This window comes from Acinonyx jubatus, chromosome B4, assembly GCF_027475565.1.
Source record: "Acinonyx jubatus isolate Ajub_Pintada_27869175 chromosome B4, VMU_Ajub_asm_v1.0, whole genome shotgun sequence".
NCBI classification, from domain to species: Eukaryota; Metazoa; Chordata; class Mammalia; order Carnivora; family Felidae; genus Acinonyx; species Acinonyx jubatus.
Genome location: NC_069387.1, coordinates 124,722,472 through 124,745,846, shown reverse-complemented (window position 1 = coordinate 124,745,846; position 23,375 = coordinate 124,722,472). Strand labels below are relative to the sequence as shown.

Sequence of the window (23,375 nt, the reverse complement as noted above, 5' to 3'; positions counted from 1 at the left end):
CTGTGCTTAAAAAAACAATCTCCAGAACTTGCTCTGTATCCATGGAACAACTCCCCCACCTTCCCCTGCCCCCGGCCCCAGGCAACCCATCCTACTTTCTGTCTCTATGAAGCTCACCACTCTTGGTTCTGCACATAAGTGGAATCATACAGTGTCTGTCCTTTTGTGACTGCCTTGTTTCTTTGCATCCCACCCCCAAGGTTTATCAGGTTGTAGCATTTGTCAGCTCTGCCTTCCTTTTTAAGGTTAAATAATATATGTATATACCACATTTTGTTTGTCCATTCCTCTCCTGGAGGGCACCTGGGATGCTTCTGAAACCTGTTGGCTGCTGTGAATAATGTTGCTGTGAACATGGTTGTACAAAAATGCACTTTGCTCTCGAATTCTTGACTTTGAAAAGATCATCTTCCAGTCCAGGGAAGATCCCACCAAAATTGAATTTCAGAGACTAGTAACAGCAACAGCCACACTCATAATACAGCTGCTTTCAAAACTGACCATACATACCTCGGAGAGGCGGTAAATAACAGCACTTTGTGAGCGTAAAATGGTCTTCCTTCTACCAGAAAGGTAACATCAGACATTTCTTTATTGTTAAGGAAATGAGGATCTAGAATAGGAAGGGGAAAAAGGGTAGCTTTAGTGGAGAGAAGGGTGAAGTTTACATTTTTCTTCTGGACAGTGCCAAGAAGAGCCGACAGGGGAAACCATGGTCATAAAATACTCATTGGCGAGACAGAGGCCAAACAGGAGACAGAACCAGTCAAAAGAACACTCAAATCACTGAAATTCAGTTTTTTTCATAGGAAATCTCTGTAGCTTATTTGTGATTAGAAGTAGCATTTCCCCAGAGGAGACTCAGCCACGGCCTGATGCAGATGATTTTCTGATGGGAAAGGCAAATGTATGCCCACCTCCCCTTTGCTCCTCCTACATGGGCTTGGTGCCCTCCCTGCCTGATGGCAAAGGGGTCTAGAAACTCTGCCCCCTTACCACTGTATTCCAGGTGGTTCAAAATCCAAGCTCCTCTCTCCCAGAATCAGAGGCACGTGAGCCAGTCCCCTGCTCTCATCAACAGCGACAACAAAGGAGGTATATCACTACTCGCTGAGCACTTACGACGTGCCAGGCGCTGTGGAAGCTGGCAAGTGCACATGCAAACTCATTCGGTCCCGGCAGACAGGGACCATCGTCAGTTGTGCAGTTAGGAAACAAGCATGCAGAAGTTTGAGCCAGTGACAGGTGCAGTAGCCAGGATCTGAACGTGGGCTTTGAACTTTGAATTCGGATTGGAGGGTCTGCATGATTAAGCACTAGGATCCCTAGCTCCACCCCCCTCACCCCCCAATTTGTCTGTCTTTTTAGCCACTGAGACCTAGAGCTCCTGAAGGTGCCAGTCTGTCCTCAGCTCAGTGCTTTTGCTTGTTGGGAATATCCACCAACATCCCTGCCCCTACTGGGTTCCGCCCCACTCCGCTCCTGAGTCCGTCTGGACCCCTGCACGAGGGCAAGGTGGACCTAACCTCTGGTGGGGCTTCCTATTACGTCACCTGCCCTGACCTGAGCTGCAGGGCCCGGCGGGGGGAGGGGGGACCTTTAGGAGTCTCTAAATGGGAGATTACCTCTCTGCGGCGTCTGCACCCAAGCTTCTGAGTCTGAGGATACACGATGAACTGCATTCTCAGCTCACGTGAGAAAGATTCTTCCTTGCCTGTGAACGGCACCACCATCTACTGGTTGCCCAAACCAAGGATTCGAAGGCAACAAGACACCTTCCTCTCCTGGGCTTACCCAGATCTAGTCTATCACAAACACTGTCCCCTCTTCCTCCTAAGTGTTTCTCGATTGCCCCATTTCTCTCCATCCCCAATGCCCCTGCCCTTGCTAGGCCACAAGATCTCTTGTCTGGGGACCCGCAGGAGCCTCTGTTGGTCTCTGCCTCCAACCCGATGGTCCACCTCACCACAGTCATTCTTACTAAAGGCAGATCTGATCACGCCCCTCCTCTGCTGTAAACCTTTCCATAGCTCCCTAGCGCTCCCAGAATAAAGTCCAAACTTCTTAACAAGGCTCCTTGTGATTAGACTGCTGCCTTCTCTGGCCTCTCCCTAGTCACATCCCCCCCCCCCCCCCCCCCCCCCCCGTCAACCCACAGTGTGCTCGAACTACACGAGTGCCACATACTCCCACCTCTGGTGCTTCACCTGGGACACTTCCAACTCCTTCCAAACATGGTTCAGCCCATGTGGGCTTCAAGATTCAGTGCAGACACCTTCTATCAAGAAGCCTTGCCTGACTCCCCCCACCCTCCTCAGACTGACCAAGCATCCCCTACCTGTGCTCTCATAGCCCCCTGGTGTAGCCTCATTTGCTACAGAGTATTCACTGTTACTTTGCCTCCCTGTAACTTTGCTTGGGAGATCAGGACCTTGTCTGTTCTTTTCACATCCTTGCTCTGTGTCTAGAACAGAAAGGTGGTAACGCATAGGAAGAGTGTGGGCTCTGAAGCCAGAAATCTCAGCTCTATGACCTTAGGCAAGTTATTTAGCCTCTCTGTGCCTCTGTTTCCCTTTCTTTATAATGGGAATGGTAATACCAATTATACATCTACATCATTTACAGTGAGCATTTAAATGAGTTAATATTTGCAAAGCACTTAGCAACATGGCTTACACATAGTACTCCTCAATAAACATGACTATCATAGTAGATGTTTAATTAATATTTTTTTGAATGAGTGAAGAATGCCTTGACCCTTGTTCCACAGTCTTGTTCTTAGATCCTGCCAAGGACATCAGGCTCCTTCTTAGCCTGGGGACTTGCTTGTTGATGGGCCCTTCCCCAGGGGTTAAACAGTTGTCCTGAAATAAAACTCCAGCTGCTTCTTTTGGCTGGGTTTAGGCTGTCCTAACCATTAAGAGTGGGGATCAACCCCCTGGATATCTGGGGGCCATGACCCCAACTGCTGGGCACACCCTGACAACTCTATCTTGGACCCCTGGCCGGCTCCATTTTGCCCAGACCCTGGACCCAGAATTTGTCTTCTAGGCCGACTCTCCTCTTCCAGCCCCTGAAGGTAGGATGGCCCCTCAGCCCCTGTACTGCCCCAGATGGTGGTCCTCCATTCATACTTCTGTCTGTATGTATAGCTACCTCACCTCTTCCCATTAAAAAAAGTTTTAATTTAGAACATATCATAAAAGCATAAAACAGTAAAAATCACTTACAATCCCACTATCATGAAAATATTTTATGAAAAAAAAAAACCCTCAAACTTCTAAACAATCCAGACGAAGAGAGAAGAGAGGCCACAGAAGTCCTCAGAGTTGACTAAAATTCACATCTCCGCTTGCTTTAAAGACTAAAAGTTTGGAATGACGTTCTCCCTCTTTTCAGCATCCACTCTGTCTACCTCCAGATAGCCATACTCCTGTTTCCCAAATTGCTAAACTCTCCTGCCTGTAGCCCTTTGAACCATCCTCTCCCAGAATTCACTGGGAGGCAAGAGGACAATGCATCACAAAAAATCAGGCACGTGCTCTCCAGTTTGCTACAGTCCCCACCACTCCCTATTGTCTCACACGGAAGCCATTTCACTCACTTATATGACCTGCCTGGCCCTTGTGACTGATCATTCATGTCTTCCCTGTAAAGCAGGTCCTTAAAGAATCACTATTTGACAACTTGGGAGTTACCCTAGTTTGAAATGCTCTATTGAAGATGCCAACCCTACCTGGTTCATGTTCCATCTATTCATAAATATGTTCTGCCCCTTTTCTTCCATATTGTGAGCTTTGAGCTTCTCCAGTCTGCTCTTCTTCTGTTGATGCTATAACCCTTGGAATTCCAATGCTTGGCCTTAAAAACTAGGCCCTTTTGATTGCTGAAAGAAAGCTCAGCAAATCTGGAAGGAAAAAATGTTCCCTCCTCGCCTATAACTACGGGAAAGGAGATTTTATGCTGTGTCATTGAAACAGCCCTTACAAATGTTTGCTCTAACACGGGTGTCTGTTAAGGCACCGAGATGTCAGATGTTGCTATGGCCTGGGAATGTAACGTTCAGTCTCCAAAGTCTGTTAATTTGCTTCGTCTTTGTGATGTGTTGCTCTGACAGCATTTTAATTAATACCTGTTTTCTACAAGGTAGAAATATTTGTGGTTTTGGTACGTCCTACTTTGCCAACATGAATGGGCAGAAAGGAAAACAGACAACATTTGACGTGGCTACTCGGGTTTTCACTTCGGCAAAAAGTTGGTGTCATTTCAATTAACAACTTTTTCACGACAGGAGCAAGAATACTTTAAAACAGTTCCACGAATTCAGCCTTTTCACTAATGTAAACTAGCTCACCTGTTCCAAACGTAGTGATTTTGTTAAAGGATAGCATTTTCAGATGCTTCCATTTCTCAAATGTTTCCCAGTCTTTGCAGGAAACAATAGGAAGTAGGAAAGTCCCCAACCTTCATCATAAAAGGATTTGTCTGTAATATTTTATCATTCCCCAGGAAGCAAGGAGAAAGGCCCTTGCAACAGAAGGCTGGTGTTTCGGGCTTCAAGGCAGCGAAGCATTTCTCTGCTTTATTTCCAGACTGATCAGCCAGGTTACGGCAGCCCCAGGATCCTTGGAATGAAATAATTGCCTGATGGAAAGTTTTCTCCTGGAAAACTCCAGAAGCTGGGACTGTAGAAGGAGGGAATCATGGCTTTGGGAGGAGGTGGGCAGCTCATAAAGTGAATCTGAAGGCAGCACAGACCTTCCCTTTCTTCCACTGAGATGTGGGGGGACTTGCAGTGCTTGCCTCTTGGGGTGGCTTGAGGGTTACCTGAGACGGGGAATGTCAAGTGCTAGGCTGGGGCCAGCCCAGCGCAGTGTCCAACCAGAAGAAAAAGTGATTCCTGGTACTCTGATGGCATTTCAGAGTGTCCAGTCTCTTCAGCTCGGGTATGTTCCCCTCACTTGTGTATCTGTGTGTGTGAGGTGTGTATGTGTGTGGGGGGGGTGGAGGGGTCGGGCACTTATTTCCTCTCCTGGGTCCCTGCAGAAGGACTCCATTAGAAGAACACTGCGGGCCTGGCACTGTCCCCTGCTTGTTCCTCCTCAGGGAGGAAGAGGGACTTCTTAGAGGGGGAGCGGTCGGGGCAAAGAGCTACCTGCACAGCTCTGTCCTCTTCTGGAACCAGAATCTACCTGCCTGCAGGAAGTGCATGGGCTCTGGGGCTGTCGTCCCTGCGGGAGAAAATCCCTCGGTTAGAGGGACTGGTGGGTCTCCTTGTCCACATTTCCAAGGTATAGGCTCCAGTTATCATGTGAGGATACCCCGATCACCACCTGCCTGACTCCTGTATCCGTCTTAGACGTCCTCCGGTACTGTTCTTTTGGGCATTTGCTACCTCTGTGTCCTCAACCACAAGGCAACAGCGAGGGGCAGGGCGCGGTGAGGCACTCACCCAGGCGCGAGGTCTGCTTGCGCTTGATCTCCGTGAGCTTGGGGATGGGGTAGGGCCCGTAGCAGTGAGTGAAGATGACCGACAGCTGCTGGCTGATGACCTCGTTCTGCGGAAAGGAAAGCACAGGTCAGGCTGCCAGGCCCTGGGCGGCCTCCTCCAAGCTGTCAGCAGGAATGCCTGTCCCCGGGCGAGAGGGGCCCACAAACTTCTTGCAGGTTCCAGAAGCAACCCCCCACCCCCGACCTGGACCTCACACCTTGAGGCTGCTGTCTGTTTCTAGTGGGTTCACTGGTGAAAGCTTAATTCGTAAATAAATCCTTCTTTCTTGCCCTACTCATGTATCATCCATTGGAGAGCAAGTTCATAGCTCAGAGAATGGCAAGTAAGTTTTTACCCCAAACACACCTTTATCAATACTCAGAATTCTGGAAGCAGCGAATTACCCTGAAAACAGCAGCAGGAAGCCCTTTTGATCCTGTGACTGTGCTCTCCATTACCCAGACACAAATGCTCCTGATTCAGCTTTCTTACGAATTTGATTTTGGTGCCGAAGCATTTCCGGATCCAGGAATGCTCAGCTGAATCACTTTCTCCAAGAAAAAAAAAAAGGGTGGGGGGGGGGGAACGAGTTCTGTAACAGCTGCCTCCGATTGCTCAGGGACAAAGGAGTCTGTTTCTGATCGCCCCGTGTCCTTCACGTTTTTGCCTCTTTCCCCTTGGGACCCACTGCTGTTCATTAGTCTCCCTTCAACTGCAGGTGTGTGGGAGGGAAGCCACAAATCACAGCACTTGATGCTTTTTATTGGGTGAAGGGGGTTGAATCTAGGCGCTGAAAATGAGGATGAGGTAGAAAGACATTTATAATATATTAAGAAAAGTAGGTTACAACACAGTTTGTACCATGTATTTTTGGAAAGAAAACCCCACATATATACTTGGATTGACAGGTATGTATAGAAAATGCCAGGGAAAACAGAATAAGCTACCTTTGGCTGGGATTACAATGTTTTCCCTTTTCTTTTTATCTGCATTTTCTACAACAAACGAGTGTTGCTTCTGTAATGCAAACAATAAAGCTCACTTTTCATTTTAAAAGAGGAGTTTGGGAAAACTGATGACGTCAGTGGTTCGAGATATTCTTGAATGTGCTTCACTGTGCTCCCGAAGCAGAAGGATACAGCTCAACACGTGGAAAGGAACTGACTGTTAGATGAAAGTGGAGGAGATCCCACGAGGCACCAGGTTACCTCGGCCGAGAGCCACAGAGGTGCCCACAGGTGCAATGGATATTGGACACAGGGACTCTGCTTTCAAAGATGACACCTTATGACCTTACGACCAAATGGTCTTAAATGCCCCTCCCAACACTCACAAAGTGATTGGCTGTCTCAATGGCGTTGTGTGGCAAAGGATGAGAACTCAGAGAACCGCCACACGAAGCCGTGAGACAGACCAAGTGTCTCTGGACCAGCAGCCATCAGCATTGCCTGGGCTTGTTGGAAATGCAGATCCTCAGGTCCCATGCCAGACCTTCTGACTCAGAAACACTTGGAGGAGCCCAGCAATCTGCATTTTATTTAACATGTTTTCTGGTGATTCTGGTGTGCTGTTAGGTTTGAGAGCCACAGTTAAAAAAATTTTTTTTAATGTTTCATTTTTATTTTTGAGAGACAGAGAGAGCACAGTGGAGGAGGGGCAGAGAGAGAAAGAGAGAGAGAGAGGGAGACACAGAATCCGAAGCAGACTCCAGGCTCTGAGCTGTCAGCACAGAGCCCGACCCGGGGCTCGAACCCACAAACTGCAAGATCATGACCCGCGCCGAAGTCGGTCGCTTAACTGACTGAGTCACCCAGGGACCCCGAGCCACAGGTTTTATGTACTGATGTTTTCTCTTGAGTTTGACCTCTGAGCTGGGGCTGTACATTTGCTACCCCTGGTCTAAAGCCTGCCACTCAAAATGTGTTCCCTAGACCACCAGGAGCAGGATCACCTGAGAGCCTGTCCGAAATGCAGACTCTCACTCCAGGCCCATTGAATCAGAATCTGCAATACGGTGCAGATGATTCCCATGTACTCTAATGTTCGAGAAACACTGTATGGTAGGCACAGCTATGGCCCCCTGGAAGACTGCATCCCCCAAATCCCTGGGACTGAGACTATCATGAGATACCATGCCCATGAATACGTTACATTACGGGGCAGAAGGGGCTTGGCAGGAATAGTTAGGGATACTAACTATGGTTTAAATGGACCTTAACATAGGTATATTATTCTGGATTATCTGGCCAGGCCCAGTGTAATCACACAAGCCCTAAAATTAGAGACAGGAGATGAATTCAGAAGGGATGGAGAAGAGGATTTGAAGCCTGAGAAGGACTTGATGTGCTGTCACCAGCTTCGAAATGGAGGAGACCACGCGGCAAGCTAGAGGAGGAATGCAGGCAACAAGAGTGGGAGAAAAATGGGATCCCCAGCTGGCAGCCAGCAAGGAAATGGGGCCTCATCCTACAACTATAAGGAACTCAATTCTACCCAAACCTGAATGAGCGTGCAGGTGGAGTCTTCCCTGGAGCTTCCAGGAAGGAACACGGCCCTGTTGACATCTTAATTCTGGGGCTCTTGTGAGACCCTACCCAGAGAGCCCAGTGAAGTACTGTGCCTGGCTTCCAACCCATGGAGACCACGAGATACTGAGCAAGTGCTGCCTTCAGCCTCTACACTGTGGTAACTTGTGCAGCAATAGAACACTACTACATCCCATCTAGAGTCTGCCTCAGGTGGATTGCATTTCATCATCCTCGTGACCCCAGTCTGCCAGGCGCACTGAGCATGCTCAGTGAGGACCTGCAGCTCACAGAAAAGAGGCGGCCTGTGTCTGCGAAATGTGCCGCACAGACTGGGTGATGAATGACGCTGGTCTTGCTCACTTACAGCAGGGAGTGTCTAACCACCTCGGGTGGGGGGATGAAGATCCACTTCCTGTGAGAGAGGCCTGAGCAGCCCATGTTCTTCTGTGGAGACTGACTGATCAACTCAAATGGTACTTAGGAATCATCCGAGAAGTGTATTCAAAGTAACCCAAGCCAGCAGGGCAAGACCCCTCCTCTCGGAACCCACAGCTGGCTCGTGCTTGGTAACTTCAGTATGTGTTGTACCACTTGATGAGGTATAGGTAAGCGCTGACCATGTCTGTTCCAAAGTGACAGTCCCCAAATACTTACAAGTTATCTGGAAGAGTGTCATTGCCCACCTAGCTGATGGCTGCACATAACGACTTGATTCCAAGGAGAGCAGTTGGGAAAAGGGGGAACGAGTAAGCCTGCAGCTGAGGAACTTGGCAAGAGCCACCAGAGGCAGGTGATGAAGGTCACCTCCCATAGTGAACACTCATGTGGAGAGTGTGTGCCCTTGATGTGGTGGGAATGGCATCTGACCTCTGTAGTCCTCCTTCCCAAACCATAACCCCAGTCTAACCATGAGAAAAACACCCCGAATTCCACTAGAGGGCATCCTACAGTAGTATGTCTGAGCAGTATTTCTCAAAATTTGTCAAGGTCACCAAAACCAAGTCTGAAACGTGGGCTCAGCCAACAGGACTAATGTGGTATCCTGGATGGGATCCTGGAGCAGAAGAAGACATTAGACAAAAACTAAGGAAATAGGAATGAAATATGGAATTTAGCTAATAATAATGTGCCAGTGTTGGCTCTTTAATTATAACAAATGTACAATACTAATGTAAGATGTTAACAATAGGGGAATGTGGGCTAGGGGTTATATGGGGGAACTCTGTGCTGTCTTCTCAATTTTTCTGTAAATCTAAAACCATTCTAAAAAACTGAAGTCTCTTCTTGGAAACAATCTGCCCAATAAGGAAACAGAATCATTATGATGGAAGTATTAGAAGTTCAGGAGAAGGGGAAAGAGGGGGAGTCAAGGATCAAAGTGGACATCAACAGTTCTCTGGGTTTTATTTGTTGATCCCCTAAAGGTTTCATGAATGTGAACTTTACCCCATTTGCTAAGTGATGCAGCCATTCGTGACTTAATTCTTTCTTGAAATATTTATTGGGCATCTGCTAAATACCGGACACCATGGGAGGGGTTGTCAGTGACGCTCTGAATGTCAGGGTCCAAACTGCTGCCTCCTTTCCCAAGGCTTTCTGGCTGCCTCTCTTTCAGACACCGGAGCCCTAAGAGGAAACTCCCCACTGTGTCCTTGAATTCACCTGTGTTTGTCAAGGTGTCTGCTTTGTGCCCTTTCCTGTGTGTTTCCTCCAGGGAGGGGGGACTATGGGTATCATTCACTCTAGTTCTCCAGCACCCAAAATGAATTGGGTCTCCAGGAGGGCTCCCCTAAGCAAGAAGGGGTGCTGTAATTAGTATCGGTTAAGAGCTCTAGTGGGGTGAGACCCATTGGGTTACATGGTCAGTTTGGAGCAGTGAACTGGGTTATTCTTTGGGTTTGGTTAGCTCTGGGCCCAAACCTGAAGATGGCAGATTGGAATTAACCAAACTTGAGGCTCAGTCTGTTTTGGAGGCATGGGTAGGTGGGGTAGTTGTGCTGTGATAGGTACCTATATTCTCCTCTGAGTTGTACATTTAAGAGAAGTGCTTTTAGGTAAAGGTGCCACAAGGCTTGACTGGTCTGTGCATGTAGGCTCTGAGCTGGGAGGCCAGAGCAAGTCCAAGGAGGAGGCGTGGGCTGGGGACGGGTGGGCATTTGGCTGGGCCCAGGTACATAGCACCTGGTTAGCGGTTGTCACTGGTACGCTGCTGGGTACCAGCCGCTCAGGTCTCTCATGGAAAATGCTGGGTGTGCACATGGGGTGAACTCAGGTCCTCAGGACTCAGAACCGTGTGGTTACAAAGAACCAAAAGGGAATGAAGTTCTTAATACCACAGTTAGCAGGAGCCTCCTGAGATAGATTTCTGTGGATTCAGGGCTGACATCTTTCCTCTCTTCCTCTGACCCTCACTTCTCTCCTAAAAAGATACCGGAACATTTTCTTTTCTTCAGAAAGGAATGCTGGGATTGATCCCAAAGGTCCTTTTCAGGTGGGTTAGGCAGGGCTTCTACCCAGTGGTAAAAACATAGACAGCAGGGCCAGATGGGGTTGGGCCCCAGTACTGGCTCCTCACATACTAGCTCTGTGACCTTAGGAAAGTTACTCAGCTTCTCCGGGTCTCTGTGTCCTCTTCCGAAGTGGATTAAAAATATCTGCTTGGTGAGGTTGCTAGGAGAGCTAAAAAGGATAGCACATCACAACATGCCATTAGCTTGAATTAAAGGAAATTGCTGAGATTTGACCATTCTTTAACCCCCAAACAGCAATTTCCTATAATTCAAACCAATCTTTTTCTAGATTCTAAAATGTCATACAATTAATGACAGCTTTTAGGAAGAGAAAAAAAAACTCACTGCATTAACAAACATTCATTTTTAAGACCCATTTCAAATTGTGAAATGCTAAAAGGTGAAAAAAGCCGCATCTCAAAATCAGGAGATGGTGGAAATACAGTTACTTTCTGGGGATACCGGCAGTGAGTTCTCTGCCTCAATCCATCATCAACAGCTGTTTGTCTTTAGACTGGCCTTCCTGTGTAGGATATGCTGGGCTGACCTGTGAGCAGTGAGCCTCTCTTTGCCGTAGTACACCTGGGAAAAGGTAAAGAGATGGGAAGGGCACCAGACAGAGTCCCATGAGGTCAATGCACAGTCCCACGTCTGTCACTGGAATTGTGTACAAGGTGAAATTAAACAGATAATAAACTAAAGTGCTTTTAAATAGGTCATCCATGTATTTTGATATGTACTTCTATTCATTGCAAGTGATGTGGGCCTTCTGTTTATGGTAATACTATAGCATTTCCTTTCTAAGTACATTTAACATATGGTAAGGTGATTTAAAGGAAAATATCAAATAAATAACAACCAGTGAAAGTATCTCTTAGGAATGAAAGGGAAGCCAGACATTCTCAGAAGAAGGAAAATTAAGAGAATTTGTCATCAGGAGACCTATCCTAAAAGAATGGCTGAAGAAAGTTCTCTAAATTGAAAGGAAAGGATAAAAAAGGAAGCTTGGAACCACAGGAAGACAGAAACAGTAAAAAAAGTATGGATAAAGATAATAGGCTTTCTTTCTTTCTCCTTTTGAGTTTAATTATGTTTGATGGTTGATGCAAAAATTATAAGAGTGTCTGATGTTCTAAATGAGGAAATATTTAAGAACAACTATGTCATAAATGGAGGAGGATAAATGGGCATAAAAGGAGGTAAGATTTCTATATTTCACTTGAACTGGTAAAATGTAGACTGTGCTGTTATGTATATATCATGTAATACTGCAAGCAACTACTAGAAAAGCTACTTGAAGCTATAGAAAAGCTATCAAAATACTACAGACAAATAAAAATGGAATTAAAAAAATGTTCAACTATCCCACAGGGAGGCAGGAAAAAGAGAAACAAAGGCAGAGAAACCCAACAGAAAATAAAAAATAAGATGACAGGAACACCTAGGTGGCTCAGTCAGTTAAGTGTCCAACTTCAGCTGAGGTCATGATTGCACAATTTGTGAGTTTGAGCCCCACGTCAGGCTCTGCGCTGACAGCACAGAGCTTGCTTCAGGTCCTCTGTTTCCCTCTCTCTCTGCCCCTCCCCCACTCACGCACATGTGCATACTCTCTCTCTCAAAAACAAACTTAAAAAAATAAGATGGCAGACTTAAGCCCTAAAGTATCAATAAAATGTGAATGGTCTAAATACACCAATTAAAAGAGATTGGCAGAGTGGATGACAGTATATGCTGTTTACAAGAAAATAACTTCAAATGTAATGAAAATGGCAGATAGTAAGTATAATGGTCCAAAAAAATCACAAAAACATTAATCAAAGGAAAGCAGGAGTGGCTACCGTAATATTAGATAAGGTGGACTTTAGAGCAAAAAAATGAACAGAAGCAGAGAGGAGCATTATATAATGATAAAAGGGTTAATTCACCAGGAAGACATTGTAGACCTAAATATATATGCACCAAATAACAGAGCTGCATAATCCGTGAAGCAAAAACTGATAGAATTGAAAGGAGAAACAGACTAATCCATAATTATAGTTGGAGACTTAACACCCCTATCTGAAATGATAGAACAAGGAGGCAGAAAATTTGTAGGATATGGAAGAACTCAACAATACCATCAACCAACAGAATCTTAGGGACACTTATAGAACACTTCATTCCACAATAGCAGAAAACTGTGTTATCAGGTGTCCACAGAACACATCAAGATAGACCATACCGAGGGCCATAAAACCAACCTCAAAAACTTAAAATAATCAAAATAATGCAGAAAGTATTCTCTGACCACAATGGAATCAAACTAGAAATCAAGAGCAGAAATACAAGAAAACCTCCAAACATCTGGAAACTAAACAACACACTTTGAAATAATTCTTAAGTCAAAAAAGAAGTTATAAGGGAAAAATAAAAAGTTAACACTGAACTGAATGAAAAATGAAAATAACACATCAAAATTTGTGGTACACAGCCGGAGCAGTGCTGAGAAGGATATGTACATTATCAAATGCATATATAAGAGAAGAGAAAAAGTCTCAAATCAATAATCTAAGCTCCTACTCAAGAACCTGGAAAAAGAAAAGCAAAATAAACCTAAAGCAAACAAATAATGAAGATAGGAGAAGCAACCAATGAAGGTTAAAACAGAAAAATAGTAGAGAAAATAATGAAACACAGAGTTGGTTCTTTGGAAAGATGAATAAAATTGACAAACCTCTAGGAAGACTGACAAAGAAAAAAGGACACAAATTAACAAAATCAGGAATGATACAGGGGTTATCATTACATCAGAAGAATAATAAGGGGATTATGATAAACAACTCTACTCACATAAACCTGTTAACACAAATGAAATGAGTTTTTTCCCTGAAAAAAAAAAAAAGAGCAACTCACCTAATATTAAATAGATAATTTGAATAGCTGTGTAACTATTAAAGAAACTGAATTCATAATTAAAAAAAAAAAACTCTCCCCAAAAGAAGTCTTCAGGGCCAGACTGAAAACGAAGAAATACAACTATCTTTATTTGTAGATGACATGACTACCTAAGAAAATTCCATTGAATCTACAGAAAATTCCTAGCATAAACAAGTTCAGCAAGGTTGCAGGATACAAGTTAAATATACAAAAATCAATTATATTTCTTCGTGGTAGCAATGAACACATGGACAGAAAAATTAATATAATATTTATAATTTCTTAAAAAAAGAAATATGTATATGTAACTCTAACAAAACAGGACTTGTATGCTGCCAACTCCACAATATTGATGAAAGAAACCAAAGAAGATCTAAGTACATGAAGAGACATACAGTTCACAAATTGAAAGATTTAACATAGTAAAGATGTCAATTCTCCCTGAACTGATATAGAAGTTTGACACAATTCCTATCAAAATCTCAGCAAGATTTCTTTATTGTTGGTAAAGCAAGTTTATTCTAAAATTTATATGGATGGGTGCCTGGCTGGTTCAGTCACTAGAGCATGCAACTCTTGATCCTGAGGTGGTGAGTTTGAGCCCCATATCAGGGGTAGAGTTTAGTTGAAAAAAAAATTTTTTTAAATGGAAAGACAAAGAACATAGCTAAAATAATTTTTAAAAGAAGAATAAAATGGGAGGAATAAGTCTACATAACTTCAAGATTTAACTATAGCTATACTAATCAAGACTGTGTGGTAATGGTGGGGGGACAGACATGTAGATCAATGGAACAGAGTCGAGAACCCAGAAATAGACCCACACAAATATGCCCAACTGGCTTTTGAAATGTGCAAAAGTAATTCAATTAAGGAGAGACAGCCTTTTCAACAAATGGAGCTGGAAAACTAAACATCCATTGGTAAAACAACCAAACACACACACACACACACACACACACACACACACACACACCAAAAACCTTGATGTAAGTTCCACACTTCACCTCAGGCAAGATGAATCACAGACTTCAGTGGAAAACATAAAACTAAAATTTCTAGGAAAAAAATATGAGGAAATATTCATGATTTAAGGCTAGGCAAGAAGTTCTAATACTTGATACCCAAAGCATAATCTCCATAAGAAGAAAAGTTGATAAATTAGATTTCCTCAAAATTAAAAGCTTTTGCTCTGTGAAAGACTCTATAAAGAGGATAAAAAGATACGTTATAGAATGGGAGAAAATATTTGCAGGCCGCTTATCTGACAACAGATTAGTATCACTCAAAATTCAACAGTTAAAAAGCAAACAACTTCATTAGAGCACAGACAAAAGACACAAAGAGACATTTCACTGAAGAGGATAGCCAGATGGCAAATAAGCTCATGAAAATATGTTCAACACCATTAGCTATTTAGGGAAATGAAAATCAAAAGTACGAGATATCACTTCCACATCTATCAGAATGGCTAAAAGAAAAAATAGCAATAACACCAAACAGTGAGGACGTGGAGAAACTGGATTATTCCTACTTTGCTGGTGGGAATGTAAAACGTAACATGGTGGGAATGTAAAACCTTAGCAGTTTCTTTGAAAATGAATCACACATCTACCATACAAACCAGCAATTACACTCCTGGGCACTTATCCCAGAGAAATGAAAACACATTCACACAAAAACCTGTGCACAAATGTTTAGAACAGCTGTATTTGTAATAGCTTGGACCTGGAAACAATTCAGATGTCCTTCAGTGGATGAGCACTTGTACAAACCATGGTATATCCATGCCATGGAGTACTGCTCAGCAATGAAAAGAAACAAACTATGGGATCATCCAACAATCTGATGAATCTTCAGAGAATTATGCAGAGTGAGAAAATCCAGTTCTAAAAAGTCACATACTGTATGATTCTACTCAAATTACAGTCTTGAAAATGAGAGAAATGGAGAACAGATTAGTGGTTACCAGGGGGTGATAATGGAGTGAGGGCAGAAGGGAAATGGGTTTGGCTAGAAAAGTGCAACATGAGAAAATCCTGTGGGTGCTGGAAATTTTCTGCATGTTGACTATATCACATCGGTATCTTGGTTGTGATATTTTATGGTACTCTAGTAAGAGATTGCCAATGGGGGAAACCTAGCAAAGGGTACATAGTGCTATCTCTGTATATTTTTTCTTACAACTGCACGTGAATCTAAAATGATCTCAAAATCAAAAGTTTAAAAAACTAAAATATTTCGGGGCGCCTGGGTGGCGCAGTCGGTTAAGCGTCCGACTTCAGCCAGGTCACGATCTCGCGGTCCGTGAGTTCCAGCCCCGCGTCGGGCTCTGGGCTGATGGCTCAGAGCCTGGAGCCTGTTTCCGATTCTGTGTCTCCCTCTCTCTCTGCCTCTCACCCGTTCATGCTCTGTCTCACTCTGTCCCAAAAATAAATAAATGTTGAAAAAAAATTAAAAAAAAACCAACAAAAAAAACCCCTAAAATATTTCAATTAAAAAAGTGAGAAAAAAATGAAAAAGTGTACAAACCACAAGAAAAAACCCCCCACAGATCATGTCTTATCTCTGTCTAAAACCTCCAGGGGTGTTCTATTCACTGCACGTGGAGGGAAACCCAAGCTTTTCACCATGGAGAAAGACTCCGTGCAATCTGATTTTTATCTCCTATGTTTCTCCCTTTGTCCCACTGCACCGGTCACATGGCTTTTCTTCCTGTTGCCCCAACACACCAAGCACGTTTCCATGAAGAGCCTTAGCTCCTGTACTCCCTCACCTGGAATGTTTTTGCTTCAGACCTCTGCATGGCTGGAGCTTTTCCTCACTTCAGTGGTTGTTCAAATGCTACCTTCTCAGAGAGACCTTCCTTACATCTTGTCTAGATTAGGCCTTGGCTGCCCCATCCTCAGAGAGACTATATCATTGTCCAATTTCACTTTTTTTTTTCATAGCATTTATCAAGCTCTCGCTCTCTTTTGCTGATCCATTTCCTTGCTTACTGTCTGTCTGCCCCTCCCCTGCACATAGCAAGCTCCAGGAGGGTAAAGGACATTTCTCTCCCATCACCATTGCATCATAGTGAGCACGTGTGATTGCTGAATGAATCAGTGCCCTGGGGAATTATGTGTGTGTGTGGGGGGGGGGAGGGGGACAGGCCAGGAACTTTCTTGAAACAGATGTATATTAAGAAATGACTATTGGGGCGCCTGGGTGGCGCAGTAGGTTAAGCGTCGGACTTCAGCCAGGTCACGATCTCGCGGTCCGTGAGTTCGAGCCCCGCGTCGGGCTCTGGGCTGATGGCTCAGAGCCTGGAGCCTGTTTCCGATTCTGTGTCTCCCTCTCTCTCTCTGCCCCTCCCCCGTTCATGCTCTGTCTCTCTCTGTCCCAAAAATAAATAAAAAACGTTGAAAAAAAAATTAAAAAAAAGAAATGACTATATTGTTTGGCTCCTGGGAAATCTAGAGATGCTGAATTCTTTTGAAGTTAAAATTTAGAGAAGGGAGCAAAACACATCTGCAACTAGATTTCAAGTAATGTATGAATGAACACAAGTCAAGGATGGGAAGGCGTATGCTTCACTTCATAGTATAGCTGTATTTCTGGGAGTTGACGATAAAGTGAATTTCTTTATTGCATTTCTATGTTCTTATGCATTATTACTTATCTATCTGATGAAACCAGATACCTGCCCACACAGAACAGCAGATGAAATCTGAACAGGAACCCTTTAATGGAGAAGGAACTAGGCTAGGCAGTTGTGTGATGTGTGGCTACTACTATCCTCCGATATGAAACATTGGAGGGCACAGCTTTGTAGCACTTTCTCAACGCTCTGAATTTCTCTGCCATCATCTCTCTCTAGTCTTCTTTTGACCACAAGAACATCACTCATGCTTGGGGAATGCTTGGCTTCACATGGCAGCCGTGGGAAATTAATCACCTCTTTTTCCTCCCACCAGGAATGTACATGATGTGTAATACCACACTTCACCAGTAGGGGTTGCCACTGGACCCTTATAAGGGCAAACCCCACTCTTGAATGCACTCTTCCCCAGACTGTCCTTCTGACAAGGAGCTGCTTCCTTTCCCTGGCTCCCTCCATCCTTGAAGATCAGTACAGCTGATGGGGGTGGGGTGGGGTCGGGTTGGGGGGAGATTCTAGTCTACATCTCCTGGCAAAGGCCCCTCCCTTCTTCCCAACTCCCAGCCATTGGCTGTCCTTTTGGGGGTAGTAGCTGAGTGGGGCATAAGGGGCCTATTGGGGTGCTGGCAATCTTCTCTTTCTTGGCCCGGGCGCTGATCACACAGGTAGGTTTAGCCTGTGAAGATTCACTGGGCTCTACACAGTTATGATCTGGGCACTTTTCTGTACATATGTCATACTCCAAAATTCCAAAATACAGTTTATTTAAAATTAAAAAAAATTTTTTTTAACATTTATTTATTTTTGAGACCGAGAGAGAGAGAGCATGAACAGGGGAGGGTCAGAGAAAGAGGGAGACACAGAATCTGAAACAGGCTCCAGGCTCTGAGCTGTCTGCACAGAGTCCGACGCGGGGCTCAAACTCACGGACCGTGAGATCATGACCTGAGCCGAAGTTGGATGCTTAACCGAATGAGCCACCCAGGCGCCCCAATACAGTTTATTTTAAAAACCCATAGATTACATTCACTCAATACACAGGATGCCTCAGTAATTTCTGGAATTCCCACTATAGTCTGAAAAAAGGAAACAAAAACCAAGAAACCAAAAACAAGTTTGAACACCTAACCCTGGGAACAGACTTAGGAATGTTTTTCACTAAAGTGGTTGCTTAGGTAATTGCAGGTGAAAGCTTCATTCATTCATTCATTCGTTTGTTCATTCATTCACTCATTCATTCATGTTAGAGGGATGAAGGGTGAGGGGCAGGGAGAGTTTGGTTTTGAAATGCTTCCATAGGGTTTTGCGCTCTGTGGAATCACTGAGGCTCATTACCCAGGAGCTGCACTCTTGCTCCCACTTTGGGTCGTGTGGTGGGGCCTTCATCAAGTGCAAATCCAGCCTGCAGGGGGCCCTGAGACTCTGGGCCAGGATAGGCTGCTGAGAATACCTAAGGAGAGCTGCTTTGCACCCCAGGCCAGGTGTTCCGAGGCTCAGAAAGCAGACGGGCCCGGCCGTGTCGCTGCTGCTTTGCTGTGGGGCGATCCCTGCTGCCAGAGAAGGTGGCTCCATGCTTCCTTCTTCACTCTTTGGGAAGCCTGTCAGCCCAGTCTGGTGGGGGAACCCACGGTGCCCTTTTAGTTCACAGGCCCATTTCTCCTGAGACTTCAGAGGTTCCCGTGTCTTAGAGGGACCCCAGACTTCTGCAAAGTCTGTTCTGGAGCAAAGGGGTAAGAGGCTGGTGCTGGAGCCAGGCTGCCTGGGGTTAAGCCCAGGTCTGCCACTTACCAACTGTGTGACCTTGGGCAAGTAATCACCCTCTCTGTGCCTCAGTCAACCCATCGGTCAAATGGGGGATAAGAACATCACCTCCTTCAAAGATTGTGAGGATTAACTGAGTTAATCTTTATGTTGTGCTTAGAATAGTGCCAGGCATATAGTAAATATAAAAAATACATATTTTAGCTTAAAAATCCTCATTTGTGTCTTGAGACAGTTCATTATAAAAGGGTTCCGAGGTTAAATGAGTTCGGGAAACGCTTGATTGCCTTTGTGAATTAGGGTATTCAAGGCTCTCCGGGAGAGAAATTGGAGTAAACCAATGTTAGCCTGTAGAAGGAGCTGAAAGCCCTGCTCTCAGGCCAGTATTCGGGGCTGGTTGGTACGTGCACTGCAATGGGGTGTTAAATACTTTGGTACCAACCCCGCTGAGGGAATGGCTTTTACAGAACACCCTTTGGGAAATACTCAAGGTGTGTCATACTCCGGCGAGGCCGGCTTCGTGACAGGGTCACTTGTACCGCACTCACCAAGTTGCAGAGCCAGTTTGGAGGGCACGGACTCATTTTATCTTCACACCCACCCTAAGAGGTCAATATAGTTATTGTCCCAATTTTCAGGTAGGGAAACTGAGGCAGAGGGAAGTTAAGTAACTTGAGTGGGGTCATAAGGCTAGTACGTGGCATAGCGAGGTTTGGATCCCTATAGGTTGGCTCCAGAGTCCATGCTCTGACCCACTGTGCCATATAAATATATATTCATTCCCTCGTGGCCCACTGGGGAGCCCTCAGGTACGCGGTAGTTGATGCACAGACTCCTCAGAGCCTCTCAAGGCAGCCTGGTCACCCCTGGTGTTTCCATGGCCACAGTGGTGGGGCATTTGTCACAGTCTCCCCCTTGCCCTTGGCTCTCCACCCTTGATAGGATGGCTGGGGGATGGGCATGCCACGGCTGTCCATTCTCGAAGTTCTCCAGCAACACACGCAATGATGCCAAAGGCCCCCTGGCAGGGATGGAACATCTATACTATATCATCAAACAAGTGACTCTGAAGAGATTTTTAAGAACTGATCTCATAATAGCCCAAGGGATGAACCGATGTTCTGAAGGGGCTGCAGCATTTATTTCTCTGTTGTAGGAGTAAGGGGACCCAGGAGGAAGTGGGGGGAGACTCATCTGATCTTCTGTACCTGAAAAATTTTCTCCAGGGCCTGGCTTTGTGGGAACCCTGGAAAGGTCTGTATCCCATGGATCTTGGGAGCTATACCATTTCCCTCTTCCTGCCGGATTCCTATCTGTCTGGCCAGGCCTGCTCACGTCTCGGCACCTCCCTGACACCTTCCCTGACTGACTCACACCCCTCAGAGCCCATGCCACCATTCAACATTGTTTCATAAACCTCAGATGCCCTTGGGGCACATGTGTTGGCAGCATCTCCCCAGCTTTCCTGCAAATTCCCTGGGTTATTAGAAGTGTCTTGGGACACAGCAGGTGCTCAATAAAACAGCTGCCCACAATGACTGCACAAGTAGCTTTAGTCAGCCACGTACATATGCCACCAGTGGCCATCACTGCAGGATTTGTATCCGGAGGGCAGGATCAGGCTAAGGGGCCACTGAGGTCGGGGACCTCCCCGCTTGTTCTCTGCCGCCGACCGACACCATAGCGTTAAACTCCTCTTACCTTGCTCGCTTTCAAGATCTCGAACATCAGGGGCAGGCCTTGAGTAATGAGCTCCTCTGTGTACTCCTCCTCCTGAATGGTCTTAAACTCCTTCAACAGGCACTGGATAAGAGGCCTGCGGTGTTGCTGGAAGGCGATCCGCAAAGACTCCAGCCACGTGTGCAGGGTCCATGGGACACCTGGGAGAGGGAGGGGAGGGCACGGAGGGGAGGAGAGGGCGAGACAGAAAACAACCACAACAGAAGGTGTGTTTTTATCTGGAAACTGGCCTTCCCCCAGGACATCACCAAACTACGAGACCAAGAGACCGACTTGGGAGGAATACAGCCAGGGTAGTTTGTATTTTTTTTCTCCCCCTGAAGACTTGCAGATGTTGAAACTAAAGATCACAATTCAATTCCCTTAGCTATGGGTGTCCATCTCTGCATGCTCGTCACATTAGCGGGGGCTGCATTTTACAAACTAGAACCACCGTGTAGAACGTGTAATTGTCACACGCTGCTTCTGCCTACTCCATACTTCTGAGTCCTGACTTCATTCACCTCCACCCCTTCTGCCTTCTGGGGAGACAGAAGCCCAGGGAGGGAAGTGTCTTGCCCGGGATGAGATAGCACCAGGCGAGAGCACAGAGCTGGTGAAACCCATCGGTGGACTTTGCCATCTACTGCACTGGCCAGGACGGACGCGTATGTCGGAAAAAGACCCGGGAGGATTCTGCTGCTGCTCCCCTGTGCAAAACAACTTTCCCATCTGTGGGCACTTCATCAGGTTCTTCCTCCTTTAATAGAAACCCCTCCAGCAGCTGATTGCTGTGATTTGCTTCTCCCCTGTCGAGGTGAGGCACAGAGGAAGAATGCGTCTCACTACTGTTTATAACGAGCAGGCCATTCAGAGCCTGGAGCGTCATCATTATGGTAAACAGGCTCTCTGGGCAGTGGCATAAATATCCCACAGACTGAACAGCTACCCTGAGAGAGGGGCCCACGTTCAGAGCAGCAGCAGGGGGCCTCTCCTCAGGCCCTCAGCCCACCTTGACCTGCCACTCCGTGTGTTGAAGGCCCAGGCTAGGTCCTGCTGTTCTTGTGCGGGGCTGTTGCCTCTAGACCGGGGAAGACTGGGCGAGCCTGTTCCCTGGATGCATGGAGGAGATGGGTCTGAGCTCGCTCATTCAAGGAAGAGCCAAATTTTCCCGAGAGTGGCTTTGCCCCCGCAAGCTCAGTGGGTGAGCCTGGCAAAGAGACGCCCTCGTCCTAGCTGTTGGCCTGGCCGCTGCTTTGTGATTTGGGTGCTCTAAGGCAGTGATTCCCCAACCACTGGGAGCCACCTGGGATGATTGTTAAACATAAAGATTTCCGGCCTTTATCCAGCCAGACCCTCAACAGCAGAGCCTCTGGGTGTAGGGCCTGGCAATCCGTATTCAGACAAGCTCCCAGGTGATTCCAATTCCTAAGTTCTCAGGGTCCAGAGTTTGGGAATCATGAGAAAATGACCTGAGGTCAGGCGTTTGGGGCTGGAAGGGTGATGCTGTCTTTGGGGATAGCTCGGGCAGTTTAGCCTGGAAGGGCTCCAACCAGCAAATGCGAAATTCCCTGGGCCTCTCTGTGTGTGTGTGTGTGTGTGTGTGTGTGTGTGTGTGTGTGTGTGTATGGGTGTGTGCACGTGTGTGTGTGTGTGTGTGTGTGAGTCACCTAGCACTGGGCAGTGATGCTGTGTCCAGTGGCGGAGGGTGCCCAGACTGACCTATGCTCCTGATATCAATTGTGACATCCACGTAGCCATGCTCAGCGCTGTGATACATGGCCTCCCTCAGGGCTCTCAGTTTGGCCTTGCTGTTGCGGCTGGCACAGAGGGGAGGCGGGGCTGTCTCCGCCAGGTCAGTCCCCTCGGCCAGAATCTCCTCCAGGGACAGGATATCACTCTTCTCCTTCTCTGGCTGAGCGAGCAGTTTGCGGAACACATTCCTGTCAATCATAAACCCAGAGAGGAAGACACTCAGAGATGGAAGGGTTTTGCCAGGGCAGGGATGGGGTGTGGGCAGTGGGGACACCACTCGTGTGAGACAAGGGAATGGCAGGAACAACTCTGGAGTGGTGGCTTCAGAGGCCTGACCACGGATGCTATGTTTTAGGGCTGGGTGGAGGAGACAGTGGAGCATGACTGGCTTTGTTTCCTGGAGGACAACCTGGAGCAGCTAAATGCTTTCCACAAGTATCCAGAAGGCTCTAGAACTGTGCTCTTTTAACCATCAACCTGCACAGGGTCCCACATGAATTTGCTTTACATGGGGTTATGTGTAATAAAAATTGGATGGGGTAAAACCTGAAGGCCATGTGACAAGAAATAACCAAACACGAGGGGTTTTATTATTTTTTAAATGGATCCTTGTCACTTCATGGCAGCTGACGTGACGGGCTCTGACCAACGCTGGCAAAGAGTGGCATCTCTGTGAGGCGGAAGCTGATCCGGGAAAGGACAAAGCAAGGCAGTCTGAGTGGATGTGTGCTGCACAAAGTTGGCTCTGAGCAGAAAGCTGGCAGTGAAGGCCACTGTGGCCAGGCCTGGTGTCTGGCCTGCCTCTGGGCCCCACATCCAGAGATATAGTGGGTCTGGGGTAGGCCTGGGAATCTGCATTTTTAACAAGCACCACTTGGAACCTTGTGGCTTTGGCCCATCCTAGCCTACCTGTGTCCGTGGGCTGCGGCCTGGCTGAAAGAGTTCATATCACCCTGGGGGGTTGTAGAAATTCCATTCCTGTACATGGTTCCTATCAGGGGATCCGCACCACGCTCCAACAGCAAACTAACCAGCTCAAAATTTCCTGCAAG

The 23,375-nt window shown here is 46.2% G+C and overlaps 1 protein-coding gene across 3 annotated transcripts in view; it reads right to left on the bottom strand.

Moving 5' to 3' along the window:
* Positions 1 to 23,375, bottom strand: part of ABTB3 (ankyrin repeat and BTB domain containing 3) — a 314,326-nt gene that overhangs the window by 20,743 nt on the left and 270,208 nt on the right. For 2 of the 3 annotated variants that reach the window (XM_027070913.2, XM_027070915.2), the window contains 5 exons: positions 23,233 to 23,368; positions 22,291 to 22,511; positions 20,551 to 20,729; positions 5,453 to 5,558; positions 511 to 613 (listed from right to left, as the gene is read on the bottom strand). In XM_027070913.2, the coding sequence (XP_026926714.1) occupies positions 511 to 613; positions 5,453 to 5,558; positions 20,551 to 20,729; positions 22,291 to 22,511; positions 23,233 to 23,368 (745 nt within the window). The remainder of the gene's footprint in view (positions 1 to 510; positions 614 to 5,452; positions 5,559 to 20,550; positions 20,730 to 22,290; positions 22,512 to 23,232; positions 23,369 to 23,375) is intronic. The other variant, XM_027070914.2, reaches the window with a different exon arrangement.